At 33.1% G+C, this 20,694-nt stretch overlaps 1 protein-coding gene across 11 annotated transcripts in view; it reads left to right on the forward strand.

The window, feature by feature from the left end:
* Positions 1–20,694, forward strand: part of NBEA (neurobeachin) — a 739,922-nt gene that overhangs the window by 205,506 nt on the left and 513,722 nt on the right. For 8 of the 11 annotated variants that reach the window (XM_031655705.1, XM_031655707.1, XM_031655708.1 and 5 more), the window contains 7 exons: positions 7,075–7,156; positions 7,383–7,506; positions 8,382–8,574; positions 10,295–11,311; positions 13,040–13,257; positions 15,680–15,833; positions 20,284–20,292. In XM_031655705.1, the coding sequence (XP_031511565.1) occupies positions 7,075–7,156; positions 7,383–7,506; positions 8,382–8,574; positions 10,295–11,311; positions 13,040–13,257; positions 15,680–15,833; positions 20,284–20,292 (1,797 nt within the window). The remainder of the gene's footprint in view (positions 1–7,074; positions 7,157–7,382; positions 7,507–8,381; positions 8,575–10,294; positions 11,312–13,039; positions 13,258–15,679; positions 15,834–20,283; positions 20,293–20,694) is intronic. The other 3 variants (XM_031655706.1, XM_031655715.1, XM_031655714.1) reach the window with 1 other exon arrangement.

Consider the following 20,694-nt stretch of genomic DNA (forward strand, 5'->3'; position numbering starts at 1 on the left):
CTGTAGCTGGGAAGGGTAAACTTTTCTGGTAAAGGGACAGATAGTAATATTTCAGGCTTTGTGGGCTGTGCAGTGTCTGTCACAACTACTCAAATCTGTTGTAGCTCAGAAGCAGCCATGGACAGGATGAAGCACAGACAGGCTGTGTACCAGTAAAACGGTATTACAGAAAGAGGTGGCAGGCTAGATTTGGCCCACAGGCCGTAGTTTTCTGACCGCTACTCTATAGTATTACTTTTAACTACTTGATTTTTTCTCTATTTTATATTCTCATCAGTTAAGAGTGGCTGCTCTTCAGATTAGTGAAGAAATCTACTGACTACTCTGAATTGTTTGTTTCTGAGCTTAATATTCCCACTTTGTGTCAATCATTCCTCAAATCACAAGAGTAGTAGATCATGCCTTTCTGAACAGTGCCTTTTTGAATTATAGTAATGTTTTAGTATTGTTTCAATATTTTGCACACAGAACTGAATAAGTACTAGCATAATGGCTTTTCCCTATGCAGAGTATAATGAGGCCATTTTCTTTCTTTATTCTGATACTGTATTTCCCTCATCATAGTAACTATTTTTTATTGGTCACCTCTCATGACAAACATGGTAAATTCTTTATGAACATTGTTTCAGATCTTACAGCTACCCTATGATAATGGTATTTTTTATTTCTTTTTAAAATAGACAAATTAAGACTCACAGGTTAAATAATTTGCTATATGTCATGCCACTAATAAATAATCATAAAGTAGGTAGGTTCCATGATATATATGCATAATGCAAAAATGTCAGAATCTCTCCTCAGTTGACAGCATTAAAGTCCTCCTCTGAATCAAAACCTGCTACAATATCAAATTAGGCTTCTGAAAGCTGCTGCCTAATATTGATGAACGTGTGTTTATCTTTTGATTTTTTGAACCTAATAATTGCTTTGGTCAATGATGCCTATGTAAGTTTTTAACCATTGTTTTACCTATGTGAATTTTTGAGCATCTGCTTATTTTGACCTCTTATCCATAATAGAGAGTCTGAGTAGTCAGTGGAACTTTATATAAGAGTGTAGCATAATAACATAATATGTTGAATTTGTTAGTACTAAAAACCATTGTGTAGTACTAACCTTTTAATAAGAAAATTTCGAATACATGTATATACACATATATGTATTTCTATTAGTCTTCCTGAAAAGTGACTCAACACAAGTACAGCAGCGTTTTTACCCACCACCTATACTTCTGTGTATTCCTGGTATCCAGATTTTGGTCTCTAGTGATATTCTACACAAAACAAAGCCAAGTAATTGCTGGTCCAATGTCTTAGATGAGGAAAACTCAGGGTAAGTTTGAATTCTCTGATACTGGATGTGGGATGAGGCAGAGCTCCTGAAATGATGAAGGAACCTATTTACAGGCCTCTGACCAATTTTAGTAATAATATTTGTTTTTCAAATAGAATAATGTTTATGGTTACTTTAAATAATTTTTCAAGGACTTTGAGTTTATAATGAACCCATATTCTAAAAAGAAAAGTTAATGTAAGTGTGCAAAATGCCAAAAGAGAAAGATCATAAATGATTGGTCAGCATTGTTAATCCTACAAAGTAGCAGAAAGGGTATTTAACATAAGCTTTAATACTACTGCCAAACCAAATTGTATTATTAGAATGACAGGACAGTAGATTACTGTTTCTGGATCACCAGAGTTTAAACATTACATCTTTTGCTGGGTCGCATCTAGTTGCAAAAAAATTAACTTGTGTGATGGGTATCAATTTAATTTGTATTAACATAGTAAAGGAAATTTAACTGAAAAAGGAAGTCACTTCCAGAGTTGCAGTTTAGGTTTAATTCATCTTGTTAGCTTCAATCAAGTTTTGTAGTCTTAGCAAGAATTAGTTGTTTGATAATCCAGAGTTTGAAATGTTTTTTTAATCTTCATTTTCTTTTTTCAGTTTTGGAAAATCACCTTAATCTCAGCAATGCATCAAAATAAATATTACTACAACTCTACGAATGTGTAAAATTAAGTGCAGAAATAATGAAGAACCAACTTATGGTGTTGATAATGATGTTTTAGAGTAGAGTAGAATAGAATAGAATAGAATAGAATAGAATAGAATAGAATAGAATAGGAGGCCGGGCACAGTGACTCATGCATGTAATCCCAGTACTTTGGGAGGCCGAGCAGGGTGGATCACTTAGGGTCAGGAGTTTAAGATCAGCCTGGCCAAAGTGGTGAAACCCAGTCTCTACTAAAAATACAAAAAATTTAGCCATGTATGGTACTATGCACCTTTAATTCCAGTTACTCGGGAAGCTGAAGCAGAATAGCTTGAACCTGGGAGATTGCTCTACTGCACTCCAGCCTGTTCGACAAAGCAAGACTCTTGCTCTAAAAAAAAAGAAAAAAAAAGAATCTGTAATTTTAACTAATGGTTTTTGAAGTCTTATTAGGATAAAGACTATGTTATAGTGATCTTTGAAACAAATTTTAAGTTTGATTTGATAAGATGCTTGTAATATAATAAACAATAAATTTTAAGTCACAGGCCGGGTGCGGTGGCTCGTGCCTGTAATCCCAACACTCTGGGAGGCCGAGGTGGGCGGATCATCTGAGGTTGGGAGTTCGAGACCAGCCTGATCAACGTGGAGAAACCCTATCCTACTAAATATACAAAATTAGCCAGATGTGGTGGCGCATGCCTGTAATCGCAGCTACTCAGGAGGCTGAGGCAGGAGAATCGCTTGAACCCAGGAGGTGGAGTTTGCAGTGAGCCGAGATTACAGCATTGCACTCCAGCCTGGGCAAGAAGAGCGAAACTCTTGTCTCAAAAAAAAAAAAAAAAAAAAAGCACAAAATCAGATTCTTGGCAGGACATGTCAGACAACATTGTATAAGTTGTGAAGATGTAAATATCTATCTTGATTATTTTGAAAACCAAAAAAATTAATAAATTATTTACCTCTGTAGTTTTCTCAGGTGAATTTATTCTGAAGAATATATACTAAGAAGTGAGTTAACTTTAATGGACCTCTTTTTGAAATTACTCAAAGCTATTTTATAACATATTATTTAGAAATTGTAATATTTATAAAACTTGTATTTTAAATTCTATTTGTATCTTTAGTTTTGCTTTGTTACTCCATCTCTAAATTATGAGTAATTATGTTTTTCTTTTGTTAATGATTTGTAGCCCTCTCTAATACACTTAAGAGTTGTTTGATTTTAGAATATGTTTTCTGCAGGCAAAACGAGTAGATTTTCATGTTTAATACACTTGTAAATCTCAACAATAATATCTGTTTCATTACTTCATTGTGATACTAGTTTTGCTTTATGGGTTCTCTTTGCATACTGTTCCCTTAATTTAATTAAACATGTGGTGGTGACACAAGGAGCCAAGTGTAAGATCTTATCACCTAAATGAGAGCTTTGTTCCTTATAGTAATAATTAACCAAAAAACATGTGTTTTTAAAATTAACTGTAAGGATATAACAATTTATGAATGCAATCATTTTACAAGTTAGTCAACTTTAAAACTAAATACTTAGGCCGGGTGCGGTGTCTCACGCCTATAATCCCAGCACTTTGGGAGGCTTAGGTGGGCGGATCACGAGGTCAGGAGATCGAGACCATCCTGGCTATCATGGTGAAACTGTGTCTCTACTAAAAATACGAAAAAATTAGCTGGGCATGGTGGCAGGTGCCTGTAGTCCTAGCTGCTCAGGAGGCTGAGGCAGGAGAATAGTGTGAACCCAGAAGGTGGAGCTTGCAGTGAGCCGAGATAGTGCCACTGCACTCCAGCCTGGGCGACAGAGCAAGACTCCGTCTCAAAAAAAAAAAACAAACAAAAAAAACTTAATAATCAAACTTTTTCTCAAAATTATAGAATCTCAGAGGTAGACAGTATGTTAGATACCATCTTATTCAAACTTTCTATTCACAGAAAAAAAAAGTCATAAAGTTAGGTAGCTTGTCCAAACCTGTAAATATTCTCTGACCCGAATACAGTGGCAGTTAGATGCAACAGCAGGGTTAATAGTTTGCCTTTTTTTTTTTAACCACCTCATCTCAAATAGTTGAACCTACTAATACTACAGAATTTACGCATGATGAAGCTGGGGAGCAAGTGCCTCAGAAAGATAGCTTCAGTAGCTCCTGCTTCAGCCTAAAGTTCTGTAACACATGAATTGCAAAATAATTCCATTTATAAAGTGAAATTTCAATGTGTAATGCTGGGCTCAGGTGTTATCTCTGTAAATAGCACATGAAGTTACCTCCATAGTTATGATTCATTATTGTTTCCCTCCCTGTTGATTACCTGTATTCTAGCCACTGGTGACATGTGGCTCTTGAACACTTAAAACGTGGCTGGTATGAATTGAGATGTACTATAAGTGTTAAATACACATTGGTTTTCATGTCCATATCCAGCTCTGAACCTCTGTACAATTTTGTTTTACTGGAGGTTTGGGGTTGCTATGCATATCTCTTACCAATCCAGTCAAACCTTTGGGGCCCATCTTGAGCCCTGCTCTTCCATTAAAATGTTTGGGTCTAAATTCATCTTTTTTTGTTTATATCTCATTATTCCCTTTCTCCCTTTTTAAGCTTACATAGGTTCTTAATGATAGTCTATCATGTTTTGTTACCTAATAGGGGCATGCATTTATGCCTGCCTCTAGAACAATAGTTAAATAAATTGCTACTAGAAATGAAGTTGCACCTAGCAATGTATTTTCAGTCTCCAAACATTTAGCAGAGGGAGGGCCCATATCTGGATATTAATAAATACATGTTGAATTGAGTTTCTCAATATATATTTGTCATTTAAAAAAAAAATATGTTATAGTTTTCAAAGCACTTTCACATATGGAGCTTTATTTAATCTTCCTAGCAGTTTTATTAGATAGACAAGGCAATTATTCTTTTAATTGTTAGATGATAAAGTAGGGACTTAAAAAGACAATATAAAAACTAGTGACACTTTTGTTTCCTGTGCAATGTGATATCCTCTCTTTTGGTTGAAAACACTTTCTAACTATCATGGAAGAGTAGGTCCTGGTTTCTTTTAAGCTCATTCGAAGTTATTTTGAATCCTTTATTTATAATCACAATTTTCTTGGATCTCATCCACTGGGCTATAGGTACACACCAGAGTCTTTGGGGCAAGTTGTTGTGAAAACTCCTTATAGGTATATACCAAGCAATAAGTGATTGTTCTTTAGTATATGGTTTTCAAATAAATTTTATCTCATGTCAACTCCATTTGATTAGGAGTGCATGTGTGGGATCCTTTGTGTAGAAAGTTGTGAAACACTGTTTAGTTTTAACAAGGAAGTGTTTAGTTTCATCAAAAGTATGAGAATGAGGGGAATGGGGGTAATTAAATGCTATATTATTTAATAGAGTAGGTCAGTTTTTATTTCTGGTCAATATCTTTTTTATGAACATTCCTAATATGAACATGTCCTGTCTTAGTCTGAGTAGAAAGGGAAGGAAAATGAGACCTCTGGATGTCATAGTCCTTTTCTCATCAGAAGAGACCATCTCTCTCCCTCAATTTGCTTTTTCCATCTTCAGCTTCAACAATACAGCTATGTTCAATTGTCCTTTCAACTAATGTTGGTGGTTTTGCAGCAGTTTTTGTACTTAGGTTTAACTGTTTATTCAGAATTTGCCACGTTAAAGCTAAACAGGAAATTAAATCACAGATATAAAATGATATCTTTATTAAATATAACCTCATTGGGTTTATGTAAGAGGTAAACACAAGCTCAAGCCTCAAATACAGTGAGCAGTCATATATACATTATTGATATATAATTAAGTTAATTATTCTTTAATTTAACAAATATTTACTGAGTGCTGGTGTGTGTCAGGCATTGGTGCTGATTACTAGGAATATAACAGTGAAGATGACGTTCAAAATCCTGCTCCCACATTTTAGTGGGAAAGTTAGTAAATGTTTTAGAATTTTCTCTTTCCTTTATTTGGTCAACTGTTTTTTGTATTTGAAAGAAATAATTTGAAAAACTCATTAGTAAATGACAACGAGCCACATTGTTAGGATGTCTCTACTAAAAGTTCTTATTAGGAAGAACTTTCCCTTGTCACACTTATTGAAGTAGGGGCCGGATGTGGTGGCTCATGCGTTTAATCTCAGCACTTTGAGAAGCTGAAGCAGTAGGATTGCAGGAGCCCAGCAGTTCAAGACCAGCCTGGGCAATAAAGTGATACCCTATCTTTACAAAAAAAAAAAAAAGAAAGAAATAATTAGCTGAGTGTGGTGGCATGAACCTGTAGTCCCAGCTACTTGGGAGACTTAGGTAGGAGGATCGCTTGAGTCCAGGAGTTGGAGGCTGCAATGAGCCATGATTGTGCCACTGCAGTCCAGCCTGTATACCACAGTGAGACTCTGTCTCCAAAAAAAAAAAAAAAAAAAAAAAAGTAGTTCATAAATAATTTTATGAACACTGAAAAGGCATTTTGAACAATAAATTCATGAATTTCCTAATTAATCTTTCTTTCTATAGATACTGGTTCTGGTTTTGTATGTATAAATAACAAATAAAATTTGGTGAGTACAGAGTTAAAGAGTTTAGAAGTATATGGAATTCATTAAAAAGTCCCTTTAGGGCTGGGCACTGTGGCTCACACCTGTAATCCCAGCACTTTGGGAGGCTGAGGCGGGTGGATCATCTGAGGTCAGGAGTTCAAGACCAGCCTGATCAACATGGTGAAACCCTGTCTCTACTAAAAATACAAAGAATTAGCCAGATGTGGTGGCACATGCCTGTAATCCCAGCTATTTGGGAGGCTGAAGCAAGAGAATCACTTGAACCCATGAGGTGGAGTTTGAAGTGAGCTGAGATTGCAGCATTGCACTCCAACCTGGGCAACAAGAGTGAAACTCCATCTCAAAAGAAGGAAAAAAATAAAAAGTCCCTTTAGAAGAGATGTTTCTTTTGGTTTGGACTGCATTGATATTTCTTTTGCAGGTTCATTGTATATCTATATTTTACAATTGTGATTTAAATTGTTTTCTAAATGAAGTTCAAATTCTTCATCTTTCAGATCTTGACAGAGCAAGTATGTACTCAGGTCGTACACAAACCACATCCAGAGCCAGATTCTACAGTGAAAATTCAGAATCCAAGTGAGCAAATGGCAGTTCTTTATTGTATTGGGGTCGGCGCATGGCAACATATGAGACTAAATCAAAACTTTTCCTAACCCCTTAAATCATTATGGTGTTTACCGAGTTCATGACAGTTTTAACTCACCTTTTATAGTGCTAAGTATTTATTTGAAAGTCAGTAATACGTTTTGAGTTGAGCATAGGATATGGTTATAAATCTTTAAGTTTTTTTCTTTGTTTACAGTGATTCTTAAAGTGGTGGCAACTTTGTTAAAAAACTCTACACCAAGCGCAGAGCTGATGGAAGTTCGTCGTTTATTTTTATCTGATATGATAAAACTTTTCAGTAACAGCCGTGAAAATAGAAGGTAAGCAGTTTGGATACTATAACAACACTTTATTCCATAATTAATATTTTCTCTCTTTTAGAATTTCAATTCATTCCAAATCTTTTCCATATTGCTAAATACTTTTAATCATCAGAAAAGGCATATTATGTTTCTTTGACGTATTCAGTATACTTCTATTTATTTTTATATTATTTTTATTTTGTTATATGGATACTATATTTTAATTGTATATATGAATATACATATAAACAAACTCTTATTTAAAATGTAACATCCCTTTTAGTGGTACCTATCTATCACCAATAGAACTTTCAGTTGTAATTGTGTTGGATTTTCTCATTTTCGTCTATGCTTTCCACCCCATTTTTCTTATGGCTGATTGTTGTTCATTTTTAAGCTAGTTAGCTAGAACATGGGGTAGAGTCTGAGGCCATGAACTCTGGAGTAGTCATTGCCTGAGTCTATAATTTAACAAATATTGACTGAGTGCCTATTGTGTTCAGTGTAAGACCCAGTGCTACACAAGATAGTCTTAGTACACAGTCTTGGTACATTCCAGTGGGGAAAAAAAAAACATAAAGCAATGATTAATACATAATGTGTTAAATACATTGTGAGTGCTAAAGGTGGTAAGAAAGTAGAGAAGCAATAAGTAAATCTGACTGTGAAAGTTAGGAAAGTGATTTTGAATGACAATTAGGATTTTTCCTGGTAGAGAAATAAGAGAAAGTCATTCCAATTACAGAATCTATAATGTGCAGCATGACTGTACACCTTACTTTACTGAGGTCAGATCATATTTTCACTATTTTATTTATCAAAGTTTCAAAATAGTAAATTCTAACTTAATTTGGATATTTTTAATGAGATCAATTTTTTTCTTTTCTCACAAGATGCTTATTGCAGTGTTCAGTGTGGCAGGATTGGATGTTTTCTCTTGGCTATATCAATCCTAAAAATTCTGAGGAACAGAAGATTACTGAAATGGTCTACAATATCTTCCGGATTCTTTTGTATCATGCAATAAAATACGAATGGGGAGGCTGGAGAGTCTGGGTGGATACGCTGTCAATAGCCCATTCCAAGGTAACACGGGATTTAACATTTTAATATCAGAGTTATTGTGGTGGATTAAACGGCTACAGATATGCATCTGGTGCCATCTTGTGGGCATCTTAGATTTTGACAGATTCCTGTATCTCAGTTTTGTATTTTTTTCCTCACTGTTCATAGACTGTTAGAACTTGAAAGTGGCTTATAGATGAATTAATTCAAACACCAAATTTATAAATTAGGAGTTTTATACCCAAAGATGACCTACATCTGTTTTATAGCAAATCTGAGAACTTTAATCTGAGCCACTTGCTCTTTTAACTGGTTCTTGGAAGACTATTTCATGAAATAGTCTCTGAAATATACTTTTTAAGACTTTTTTTAAGAAGTCAGATTTTTTTATTTCCAAGTGAATCATAAATACATTTAAAGTGTTTAAGTTTAGTGGTATTTTAATTGCATTATCTTTTCTTTATTTTTAATCTTAAAAATCTGTATGTCTATATTTTAAGTATTATTTGATTTTTGGTAAAATGAAATAGTGAATTAAAGTGTACAAGTATATACACATTAGATTCTGGAAATTCAGAGTTAGGATATCTCATCATGAAGTATTATAGAAGAAGCATGGGTGTCAGAAGTATGGCTTTTAATTTAGTCTGTGCCATAATTGAGTTTTGTGATTTTAGAAGACTCATTTAGTCTTCTTGAACACGAGTTAGAAAAAACTGTTTAATAAGATAGATAGTAAACATTATAGACTGTGTGGGTTATATAGCCTCTGATATAACTACTCAACTCTGCTGTTCAGTGTGAAAGACAATACATAATGTAAATAGTTATCATGGTTTTGAATAAACCTTTATTCACCAAAAGAGATGATAAGCAGATTTGTCCCGTGGGCCATGTGTTACCATTCCCCACTTTTGGGACTTGCATTCTTCTTCTGTAAAATTAAGGAGATATTCTTTAAAGGATGGTTCCCCCAATGTAAAATTCTGTTAACTTATTTAAATATACATTAATAGCACCTATGTCTATAAGAGAAAGACTATGAACTTTAAAAAAATTAGAAAAGCTTTTGTTTCTATTATAAATTTACATTTTGTAATATAGTGATGCCTCAGATTTATCATTGCTTTAACAAATTTGAAAATAGGAAAGAAAAAGACATTGCAGGTCTTTGTACAAAAAAAGGATTCTGATTATTAATAAAGAAGCCTAAGTAACAAATTCAGAGCAGCTTATATAAGGATAAAACTGTCATGTTTTAACAGCTTGTAAATTTATATATTTAATGATATGTGTGAATTTTTTAACTTCAGTTGTTGGGACAGGTACACATATGAGCAATAGATGGTGAAAACCGACATAGTAATAGTACTTTGGATATTGTATATTATTAGCTGTTTATTCTCTGTTTAAGCTTACATAAATATGTGGAAGTTAACTGGCATATTAGGTTTGGGTAACATTGAAATATTCAGCCTAAAAGAAAATAACTTTTAATATTGCTGAGTTATCTGTGTGACTTTGGCAATCCTTATAATAAATCATATATAGCTGTATTTGTTGATTATTTCCAGTTCCTTAATGAAACTAAGCACTTGCTTTAGGATTAACAAGTGCTAGCTTTGAAGTCTTAAAATTTCTGACATGGTTTTTTGTATTTCCACAGTTTAATGTGTATTATTTATTTTTTTCTTTTTGATATGTACAAAATGCCTTAATGTTTTCTTTACTTATTCCTAAGGTCACTTATGAAGCTCATAAGGAATACCTAGCCAAAATGTATGAAGAATATCAAAGACAAGAAGAGGAAAACATTAAAAAAGGAAAGAAAGGGAATGTGAGCACCATCTCTGGTCTTTCATCACAGACAACGGGAGCAAAAGGTGGAATGGAAATTCGAGAGATAGAAGATCTTTCACAAAGCCAGAGCCCAGAAAGTGAGACCGATTACCCTGTCAGCACAGATACTCGAGACTTACTCATGTCAACAAAAGTGTCAGATGATATTCTTGGAAATTCAGATAGACCAGGAAGTGGTGTACATGTGGAAGTACATGATCTTTTAGTAGATATAAAAGCAGAGAAAGTGGAAGCAACAGAAGTAAAGCTCGATGATATGGATTTATCACCGGAGACTTTAGTAGGTGGAGAGAATGGTGCCCTTGTGGAGGTTGAATCTCTGTTGGATAATGTATATAGTGCTGCTGTTGAGAAACTCCAGAACAATGTACATGGAAGTGTTGGTATCATTAAAAAAAATGAAGAAAAGGATAATGGTCCGTTGATAACATTAGCAGATGAGAAAGAAGACCTTCCCAATAGTAGTACATCATTTCTCTTTGATAAAATACCCAAACAGGAAGAAAAACTACTTCCTGAACTTTCTAGCAATCACATTATTCCAAATATTCAGGACACACAAGTACATCTTGGTGTTAGTGATGATCTTGGATTGCTTGCTCATATGACCGGTAGTGTAGACTTAACTTGTACATCTAGTATAATAGAAGAAAAAGAGTTCAAAATCCACACAACTTCAGATGGAATGAGCAGTATTTCTGAAAGAGACTTAGCGTCATCAGTTAAGGGGCTGGAGTATGCTGAAATGACTGCTACAACTCTGGAAACTGAGTCTTCTAGTAGCAAAATTGTACCAAATATTGATGCAGGAAGTATAATTTCAGATACTGAAAGGTCTGACGATGGCAAAGAATCAGGAAAAGAAATCCGAAAAATCCAAACAACTACTACGACACAAGTAAGCTACCTTATATGAGTTCTAGAAATAAAAAAAATGCTTGAATAGATAGAGTTGTTAGCACTAAAACAGAGTACTTTCTTATCAGTTACTTCCTGTTTATATTGAATTATGGCATAATAGTAATTTATGGAATGAAATAGTGTGGTATAATTTCATGTATATAAGAAATTAAAAATATCTCAAGTATATTTCCAACTCTGCCACATTCTTCTGTGTAACTTTGCTCAACCTCTCTGGGCCTAAGTTTCCTTTTATAGTACAAGAGGTTGTACTAAAGGATGACTAAGGTCTCTACCAGTTCTAACATTTTAAACTCTGTGACCACATTTACACATTTTGTACTCAAGATCTTCCTTCTGAATACTTGATTAATTTTAACCTTTTAAGCTTCAGGCCCAACCCTGTTCTGTGGATTATAGAAAAGAGGACTTGGAGCCCAGATTGAACTGATAAATGAAGGGGAAGGGAAAAGGGAACTGTTATTTATCCAGTGCCTACTATGTTCCAGGCACTGTGCTATATGTTTTCAGATTTAATCCTCACAACAACCCTGTGAGGTAGGTAATATGGCTGAGAAAAATTAGAATTATTAGCAGTGAGAATTTTCTGTACAACCACATGAATAGGAATTTGTTATAAGACAATTAAAGACTCTTAGGTCTGGTTGTTAGGAAATGTTAGTGCTTCAGTTTTGACCTCACTGGAATAAAGCTAAAAACAGATGATGTTTTCTGATACAGATTTTAATTGTTGAGCTTTGAGTTATGACTACTTCTTTATTTTCTAGGATAAATAATACCTTATGGTTAAGAGTTTAAGAAATAAGAATACTTTTCTCGTTAATGACTTGGGTTTTTTTATCCTCTGGGTGTCCCACTTGCCTTTTAATGTCATTGAAGATACATTGAATGTGTTTCCATTAGGGCTATACTATGAGGAGTAAACCATGCCTGTCTTGTGTCTTTGTACTCCAGTAAGAATCCTTAATAATATATCATGTGTGTGGGGAAAGTATTTTTATTTTTTCTGTAACTGCCAATTTCCATTTTTTGTGGCAGTTGCATTGTAGTGATAATTGGCAGGAGATGAGAATACTGAATTAGATACAGATGTAAAATAAAGGAAAACATCGTGCATTGTTGATTGAACAATAGGCTTGCCTGTTGAACACGAGGCTTGCCTGTTTTACATTTGGAGTTTATAGACATTTTTCTGGTTTGTTTTCTAACTTACCAAATGCATTTGTGTTTTTGAATTGAAGTATTATACGTGAAACAGATTTTAAAGTTGAATATTACTTGAAACTGTTCAAGTAATATTTTTTCTAATCGTGTGCTTTAGTTACAATTAGTTGATGACATATATCCAGTATACTTCACTTTGTATATGCTCACTTCAGTAAGGAAGTGATGTGGTCTAATTTAAAGACTCTTAATGGGGTCAAGAGGGTCTGGTTTTCAGTGTGAACTTTGGTGTTAGCTTTAGGTATTTGATTATCTTGCCTAGTTTCTGCAATAGTAAAGTAAAAGCAATAGTGGAGACTTCAGCCCATAAAGTTTCCTGTGCAAGGAATTACCAGGTGAATAATATATGTGAAATATATTAAACTGCTAAAGTCATATGCTAAAGCATTAAAGCATTGTTCACTTTACTATACTCACAGTTTCATTTTGAAATAAGGCATTTCTTTTGTATTCCACAAAAGTTCACCTTTTCTTTCTTTAGGCTGTGCAGGGTCGGTCTATCACCCAACAAGACCGAGATCTCCGAGTTGATTTAGGATTTCGAGGAATGCCAATGACTGAAGAACAGCGGCGCCAGTTTAGCCCAGGTCCACGGACTACAATGTTTCGTATTCCTGAGTTTAAATGGTCTCCAATGCACCAGCGGCTTCTCACTGATTTGCTATTTGCATTAGAAACTGATGTACATGTCTGGAGGAGGTAGAAATATTTCTTTTTTATAAATTAAAAGCAAATATTTAAAATCTGCCATTGCCTGTTCTATTTTAAAGAGACTTGACAAAACCAAAAATCTGCTTTGATTAAAGGAATTTCCACATTTTTCTTGTTTCCTGTTTAAATTAATACCATGTACTAAATTTATTAGTGATAATATTATAATACATACTGTTTAAAGTTTAAAATCACCCTGTGACATGTGAATTCAGAGCCCGTAGTATTGGAGCAGTTAGTGGATATCAGTTCAAAGACAATAACTTAAAGACAACAAATCTACATAAATTAAACCATTGCCTTTCTAAATTTTCAATTTAATTTTTTAATAGTAAATGTGCAACAGATTAATTATGACAGCATATTATTTACATAGGCATGAATACAATTAGGAAGTTGATGGATATAAGTAACAAGGGCAACTTAAATGATCTAGCACAACATTCTTAGGAATGTCGGCTTCTATGCTTCTCGTTTTCCTTTTAGGATTCAAGGTGGCTGCTTCAACTCCCAACATCAATTCATCATGAGAAACTTGCCCAAATTAAAAGGCAGAGATGACTCTTCTTCCTTCCTCTTCTTCCTATTTTTCCTCTGCCTCCTCTTCTTCTCTCTCCTCTTTCACTTTCTCTTTTTATTCTCCTCTTTTCTTCTTTTTTTTTAAAAGAAGCCCCTGAAGAAAAATCCCCCTTATGTCTCATGAGACAGCAGGATCACATCCTCTTTCAAAATTAATCATCAGAAAAAGCAAATGAGATTATAATGACTGGTTTTTAGGGACTAATACTGGTTAATTAACTAGTAACTAGGGTGAGGCTAGTCTTTCCTATACCCAATCAAGCTCAATAATAGAACAAAATATAAAATATGTGTCAGCAGGGAAAAAGTTACGACTGTTGTGGAAGACGTCAATAAAGTCTGCCATAGAAAGATTTTGATTTTGATTTTATTTGATCAATTTGTTCTTATACTAATATATTTTCATTGCTAATTATTATATGATAAATTACCTAGAGATGGTAACTAAGGAAACCTAAATACCATGAAATATATTACTATTAACATGAAGACCAATGTATGGAGATAAATTATGTAATTTAATAATTATAGTATCAGTAGCCTCCAAGTGAGTGATACTCAGCTTTTTTTCCATCCACCCCTACTCTGTGTTTTTGTTTTCTTTGATGGGCTCTCATGAAATTACCCAAGTAGAATTTAATGACATTTAAATTTTTTAAAGGTAGCACTTTATTTTTAGGAGGGGGAGAAACATCTTGAAATTTAAGATACACAGTGATAGATAATAATTCACAACTCTAAAAGGGTGAGAATTATTGACTTAATTTTGACCGTGGAGTAATTTCTTTTTTTTAATCTTATTTTTTTTCCCATTAAAAAACAGTTCAGGCCAGGTGTAGTAGCTCACGCCTATATCCCAGCACTTTGGGAAGCCAAGGCGGGAGGATAGCTGGAGCTCAGGAGTTCGAGACCAGGGCAAGATCCTGTTTCTACAAACATTAGCTAGGCGTGGTGATGTCCACCTGTAGTCCCAGCTACTCGGAAATCTCCTGGGCCCAGGGAGGTTGAGGCTGCAATGAGCCATGATCCCACCACTGCCCTCTAGCCTGGGTGACAGCAGAGATCCTGTCTCAAAAAGAAAAAAAAAATTATATTCTTGACTGACACCAAACGAAAGCAGTGTATTTTTTTGACATCTACATTGTATGTTTTGTATGGGAATGCTGTACTACCAACTTAGTTTGAGATTTTGTTGCTTTTCTTATTAAATAAGTTCTTGAATTTGTACTGATTTATTTATATTCCCCTATCATGTCACTTCTTTAACAAGTACACCTTTTCAATGTGACTAGTCAAAGGTGGGGCTGAAGTCACTGGTGATGTGACAAATTGAAACCGCCTACAAAGTAAAACTTTCAGTTAAATTTTTAGGTTTTCAGTTTCAGATTTTATTTATAGGTATGAAAATTTTGAATTGGTTATATTCTGAGTTTCCATATTATTTTTAACATTAGACATACTTTTTATATTTAAAAGATTCTGCCTTTCAACAAAAAAAAAATCAGATTTGGCAACATAAATATTTTTAGCCAAATTTATTGAATCAGTCATATGTCTTAGAATCAATCTAGTTCTATGTTTTTCAAGCAAAATAGTAATAATAATAATGAGTTAATATTCTTGGACACAACAAAATTCTGTGGAGATGAATGCTTAGTTTTTGGTAATATGATATCTCAGTTATAAATCGCTTTATTTTATAATAATTTAATTTTAAATATGGCTAGCTCCTACCATTCTATAATTTTTCACTTGTTATTCTAAGTAAATTGTCTAAGCTTTTCATTTAAGTAAGCCAAATACATACTCATTTCTGTTTTCTGTATTTTAGCCATTCCACAAAGTCTGTAATGGATTTTGTCAATAGCAATGAAAATATTATTTTTGTACATAACACAATTCACCTCATTTCCCAAATGGTAGACAACATCATCATTGCTTGTGGAGGAATTTTACCTTTGCTCTCTGCTGCTACATCACCAACTGTAAGTACTTTGCCTCCATCTAGTGGTTATATTTTATAATTACATGACTTGAGCATTTCAGTGGTAGTCTAGGCTGTAAACAGATTTTAAATGGACCTGTAATTTATAGGGAACTTTTTGACCATATAAATTTCTGTTTCCACCACTTCTGTTTATCAGTGTTGGGTTCCAGCTATGTGTGCTTATGAAAATATTTCTCTGGTAATTCTGATGAATAAATGCTTCATCAGAAGAATATTGCATTCTTCATCAGAGATATTACATATCTCTTCAATTGTATAGTATAAATAAACTCTTAAAATTCTTGTTATTTAACATTTTCATTTATTTACTGATGCAACATTTATTTTACAAAATCTAGCCTTATCTTGATTTGTTTCTATATTAAACAGTGAAATGTATTAATACATTTTAAAGGCATTTAATGTTAATTGTGTATGTCATTTAAAATATAATAGGTCAATGTTAACTTTATATTTTGGTTGTCATTTAAAACAAAATCTTTGATTCATATCAAGGCAGACTCCATAGCTACTTGCTCAATGGGAAAGAATATAGAAATTTGCTTCCCATATTACCCGTGTTCTTGTTGCCATATGGAAACTCATCCTTAAGCTCAGAAAGTTTACCTTGCCAGAGGGAAATCTTTCATTTTACTAAGATGTCTATTAGTTGGTGAGACACTGTTTCCAAGTTGATCTCTAAGTTTATTTCATCATTAACAAGTTTTTCTATATGACTCTTTTTCTTACTGTCCTTTTGTCAATGCCACCACCATCACCAGAGCAGCAATGAAACTTCAACATTAGCAGCCACAGGCTATATCCTCACACACTTTCCCCAGTTGTTACTCTTCTATTTTATTCATGATTTTGCTCAAGAAGTCCACAAAGGGAAGCATTCCAGTTCAGAAGGAGGAATGCAACAGAGCAAGTCACCAGTAGGGCCTTAATCAAATTAGCAGCTGAACCAAGGAAATGGAGCTAGGAAGAACAGTATAAATGGTTGATGGTGTGTGAAGAGTGCAGATATACATACACCACTCCTTTTCTTTCATCTCTCTTTTCCTCTGGTGATTTATACCAAATTCTGGTAAGTTGAGAGTTATGTATGATTTTTAAAATGCTTTCTAATAGTTAGACATAGAGGGCATTTTCTTTCTTCTGTTTTCCTTTTTTTTTTTTTTTTTAATCAGAGTATCATTCTGTGACCCAGGCTGGAGTACAGTAGGGCGATCTCAGCTCATTGCAACATCCGCCTCCTGGGTTCAAGCAATTCTGCTGCCTCAGCCTCCCAAGTAGCTGGGATTACAGGTGTACACCACCACACCCAGCTAATTTTTGTATTTTTAGTAGAGATGGGGTTTCACCATGTTGGCCAGGCTGGTTCAAACTCCTGACCTCAAATGATCTGCCTGTCTCGACCTCCCAAAGTGCAGGGAATACAGGCGTGAGCCACCCCTCCCAGCCAACTTTTTTTTGTTTTATATATTGAAGACCGAATAAATCAATACTTTCTTTGTGACATTTTTCTTGATTATATAAATTGCATTTTATGTCTTATAAATTATCATTTGTTATGAAGAAATTTTTAAAGGTTGTATTGAAATTCACTTGGAAATGTAATATTCAATGTTTTTAAGTTTTGCATGGAACAAAAAATGCTTTATATATAAAAAAAAGTTTAGCAATAGGTTATTAAAATTTGTATAGGTTTAAAATATTCACATTATTAAATAGTTTTCCAAATTTTAAAGTCAAAAGATGTTTAGCTATTAAGATAGAATATTCAAATAATGAAGTAAACTATAGCATATATACTGTTGCACCAGTCAAATTTGCTTATTTATTTTGTGATGATTGTACAATAAAGATACTGACGCTTTGAGGTTGGCTTCCAAAATTATTACAATTCAATTTTGACCACTATAGTTTGGAATTTAAAATTATTTATTACCTAGACTTTCTCAACAGACTGGGGAATTCGTTCAATTATAGAAACCTTTGTTTATTTTCTCAATTTCTGTATTTCTGTTATTTTGGCCCATTAACTGTTTGGACCTATGCCTGGTTGTACAACATACCTGATTTTATGTCTTCTGAATGAATTGCTTCCTTAAGAGAAATAGCCAAACCTTTCTCCCATTTTGTATCTGGTAGAACTATGATTGGTGCTGACTGCTGAATGTTGTTTCTGTATTACGGGGTTGTATAATATTCTTGCTAGAAGTTGTAACGTAGCAGAGGGAAAAAGTTAGGAAAGAAAAGGTTGAATAAAGAGGGAAATTAAACCTGAATATTTGGGCTTGTTATATTTAAATTAAAAGTGTAAAAAGCCAAAAGAGAATTTTGGAAGGGATAAGCAAAAAAAGGAAACATTGGTAACATGAAGATTACTGAAAGGTAACATTGTCTTGTAGGTGCTTTTAGAATTTTAATGCTAGATATATGAAGAGAGATGGAGACATTTGAAACTCAGGTTTGAGTGATCTGGTAATTTTGTTTATACATATAGTTTTTCAGAATATTCTTATTATGTGCATTTTATGAAGAAATAGGAATAGTAATGGTTTATGGCAGTAGTTCGCAAACCTTTTTTGTATGGGGCCAGATGGGAAATATTTTAGGTTTCATTGGCAGTATTGTCGTCTGTCACAGCTAGTCAACTCTGCTGTGATAGTACAAAAGCAGCAATAGACAATACATAAACAAATATTTTTTGTCTGCTATTTCTATGAGAGTGACATAGAAGTGTTCTCTTTTCTGCCCTGGAAATGTTGATGAGTACAGTAATTTATACTAGAGATAACATTTTTGTATTGCTATTATAGTATCATCATCATGGAAGAAAAGTTTGAACTGTTTAATCTTAGTTGGAAGGAACATATCTTAATGGAAACTTAAGAAAAAAAGAATATATATTGTTTATAATGATAGGTTGAGCACCTTGAACTTAGTACTCTTGAAGAAGCAGCACTTTATGGGAGTTTCAGTTTTGCCTAGATTACTTAATTTCATATGTAGCGTAGAAAATACATTACAAAAATAGTTTCAGAACTCTGAGTTAGACCAATAGTTTTAACTGTAGTACTCAGAGAAAAAAAAAAAAAAGACCTCTTAGTATGTAATTTGGCCAATCTTTGCTTTGGGAAAACAGCAATATTTTTGTTGTTGATTTTTTTAGTTAATGTTTCTATGACTAGTTAATTGAATCCTCTCATTTGTTCTCTAATGTATTGTTTAAGTTGGTCATGAATGAAAGCAAAAAATTGGAGAAGAAAAAGAAAAGCAAAGAACATGGATCAACCACAAATTGCACACTTTGTGATTTTAAGTTGACCACTTTGGTCAACCATCCTGAACACTGAATATTATGGAACTTAATTCAGGGCTTAATTTTCTCTGTCCCAGAAAAATAGTAGAGACTGACATTTCCAGCACTCCTAACAGTTTCATAATTATAGGAGAGAAGAACTGCTTTTTCTATTTTGTCCGAAAATAACGAAGTCTTACTTTAGTTTACTTATTTTTATTATCAGGATATATCATAAATATATTCGGAAAAATTATGAATAATGTTGTTGGTTTTGCTCTTCTTTTGTTTATCTCATAGAACTGATCATACTTTACTATTCTCAGGATGCTTTTATGTGTTTTCCTATACAAAGTACCATGAAAATAGCATATTTTAAAATTTATACTCACATGTGCTTGTCAAAAATTAGAAAGTAAGAATAGTTGATTTTTATTGTGAAGCCTAATTCTATCTGATATTTGAATATAATGAATGTAATTATTAATAAGAATCTGAAACTTAGTATAATACCTATTTAATTACCTTTATTCATATTCAGGCATCGTTTAGTATATCAAGTTATTTTCTAGCATGGGAAAGTGGTTTATAAGTTATAATCTCTCAAATATTTTATTCTTTTATTAACTTCTGGGAATTTTCAACTATAGGAAGGGTTCTGTATATTTGAGAAAACAAATTACATTATTTCCTTATAGAAAATTCTAGAGGTTGGTATAAATAGTTCATTTCCCTGAGTCATTTCTGCCTAAACCAGAATTGAGGTAGGGATTTTACAGAGGCATTATATTAGCTTATTTATTAAAATGTTCTATTAATTATAGGAAAAGATACTTACTTTGTAAAATAGAGTATGCATTATTTCTAATATATGAACTATACTTATATATATATATTATTTGGGCAGAGTTACTACAATAAAAAATAAATTGAAGTCTAAATATTTGATGTTTAACCTTGATCATATGTAATTTCTAAAATGAAAATCTCTTATGAGAATTTTGCTTTTAATAAAATAAATATAATTTTTAAATATATTATTTTGTTTCAATTTTACATTGTATTTTCATTTAATTTAATAATTTCCTTTTCTTGTACTTTTTTGGTCTGTTGTCTGTTTTGTCTAATGCATGTCCAGGGTTCTAAGGTTAGTATTACTTTTGTAGTAATTTTCAGCTTTTCAGTTTCAAGTTTTATTTTTACTTATTTATGAAATTTTTGACTTGGTTATATTTTGAGTTTCCATATCATCTTTAACATTAGACATATATTTTGTATATTTAAAAGAGTCATTGAAAGGATTACTTTCCCAATGCATTGATATATTACTATTTTATTATGCACAATAATCTCTAGATTAAACTATCGTAATGAACACAATGGTGTTACAGTCATATGTACAATCAGATTTTAATTGGTTCTAAGGAAAGTAAATTAGATGAAATATATTATTTTAAGATTTAATAATTGTATGAGAGTGATCTTTATTTTTTAGCCCTATCTTTTGCTGCTTACATACTTCATTTTTTAAATTACTTTTATATAAAAT

The sequence above is a fragment of the Papio anubis genome, chromosome 15, assembly GCF_008728515.1.
Source record: "Papio anubis isolate 15944 chromosome 15, Panubis1.0, whole genome shotgun sequence".
Taxonomy (NCBI): domain Eukaryota; kingdom Metazoa; phylum Chordata; class Mammalia; order Primates; family Cercopithecidae; genus Papio; species Papio anubis.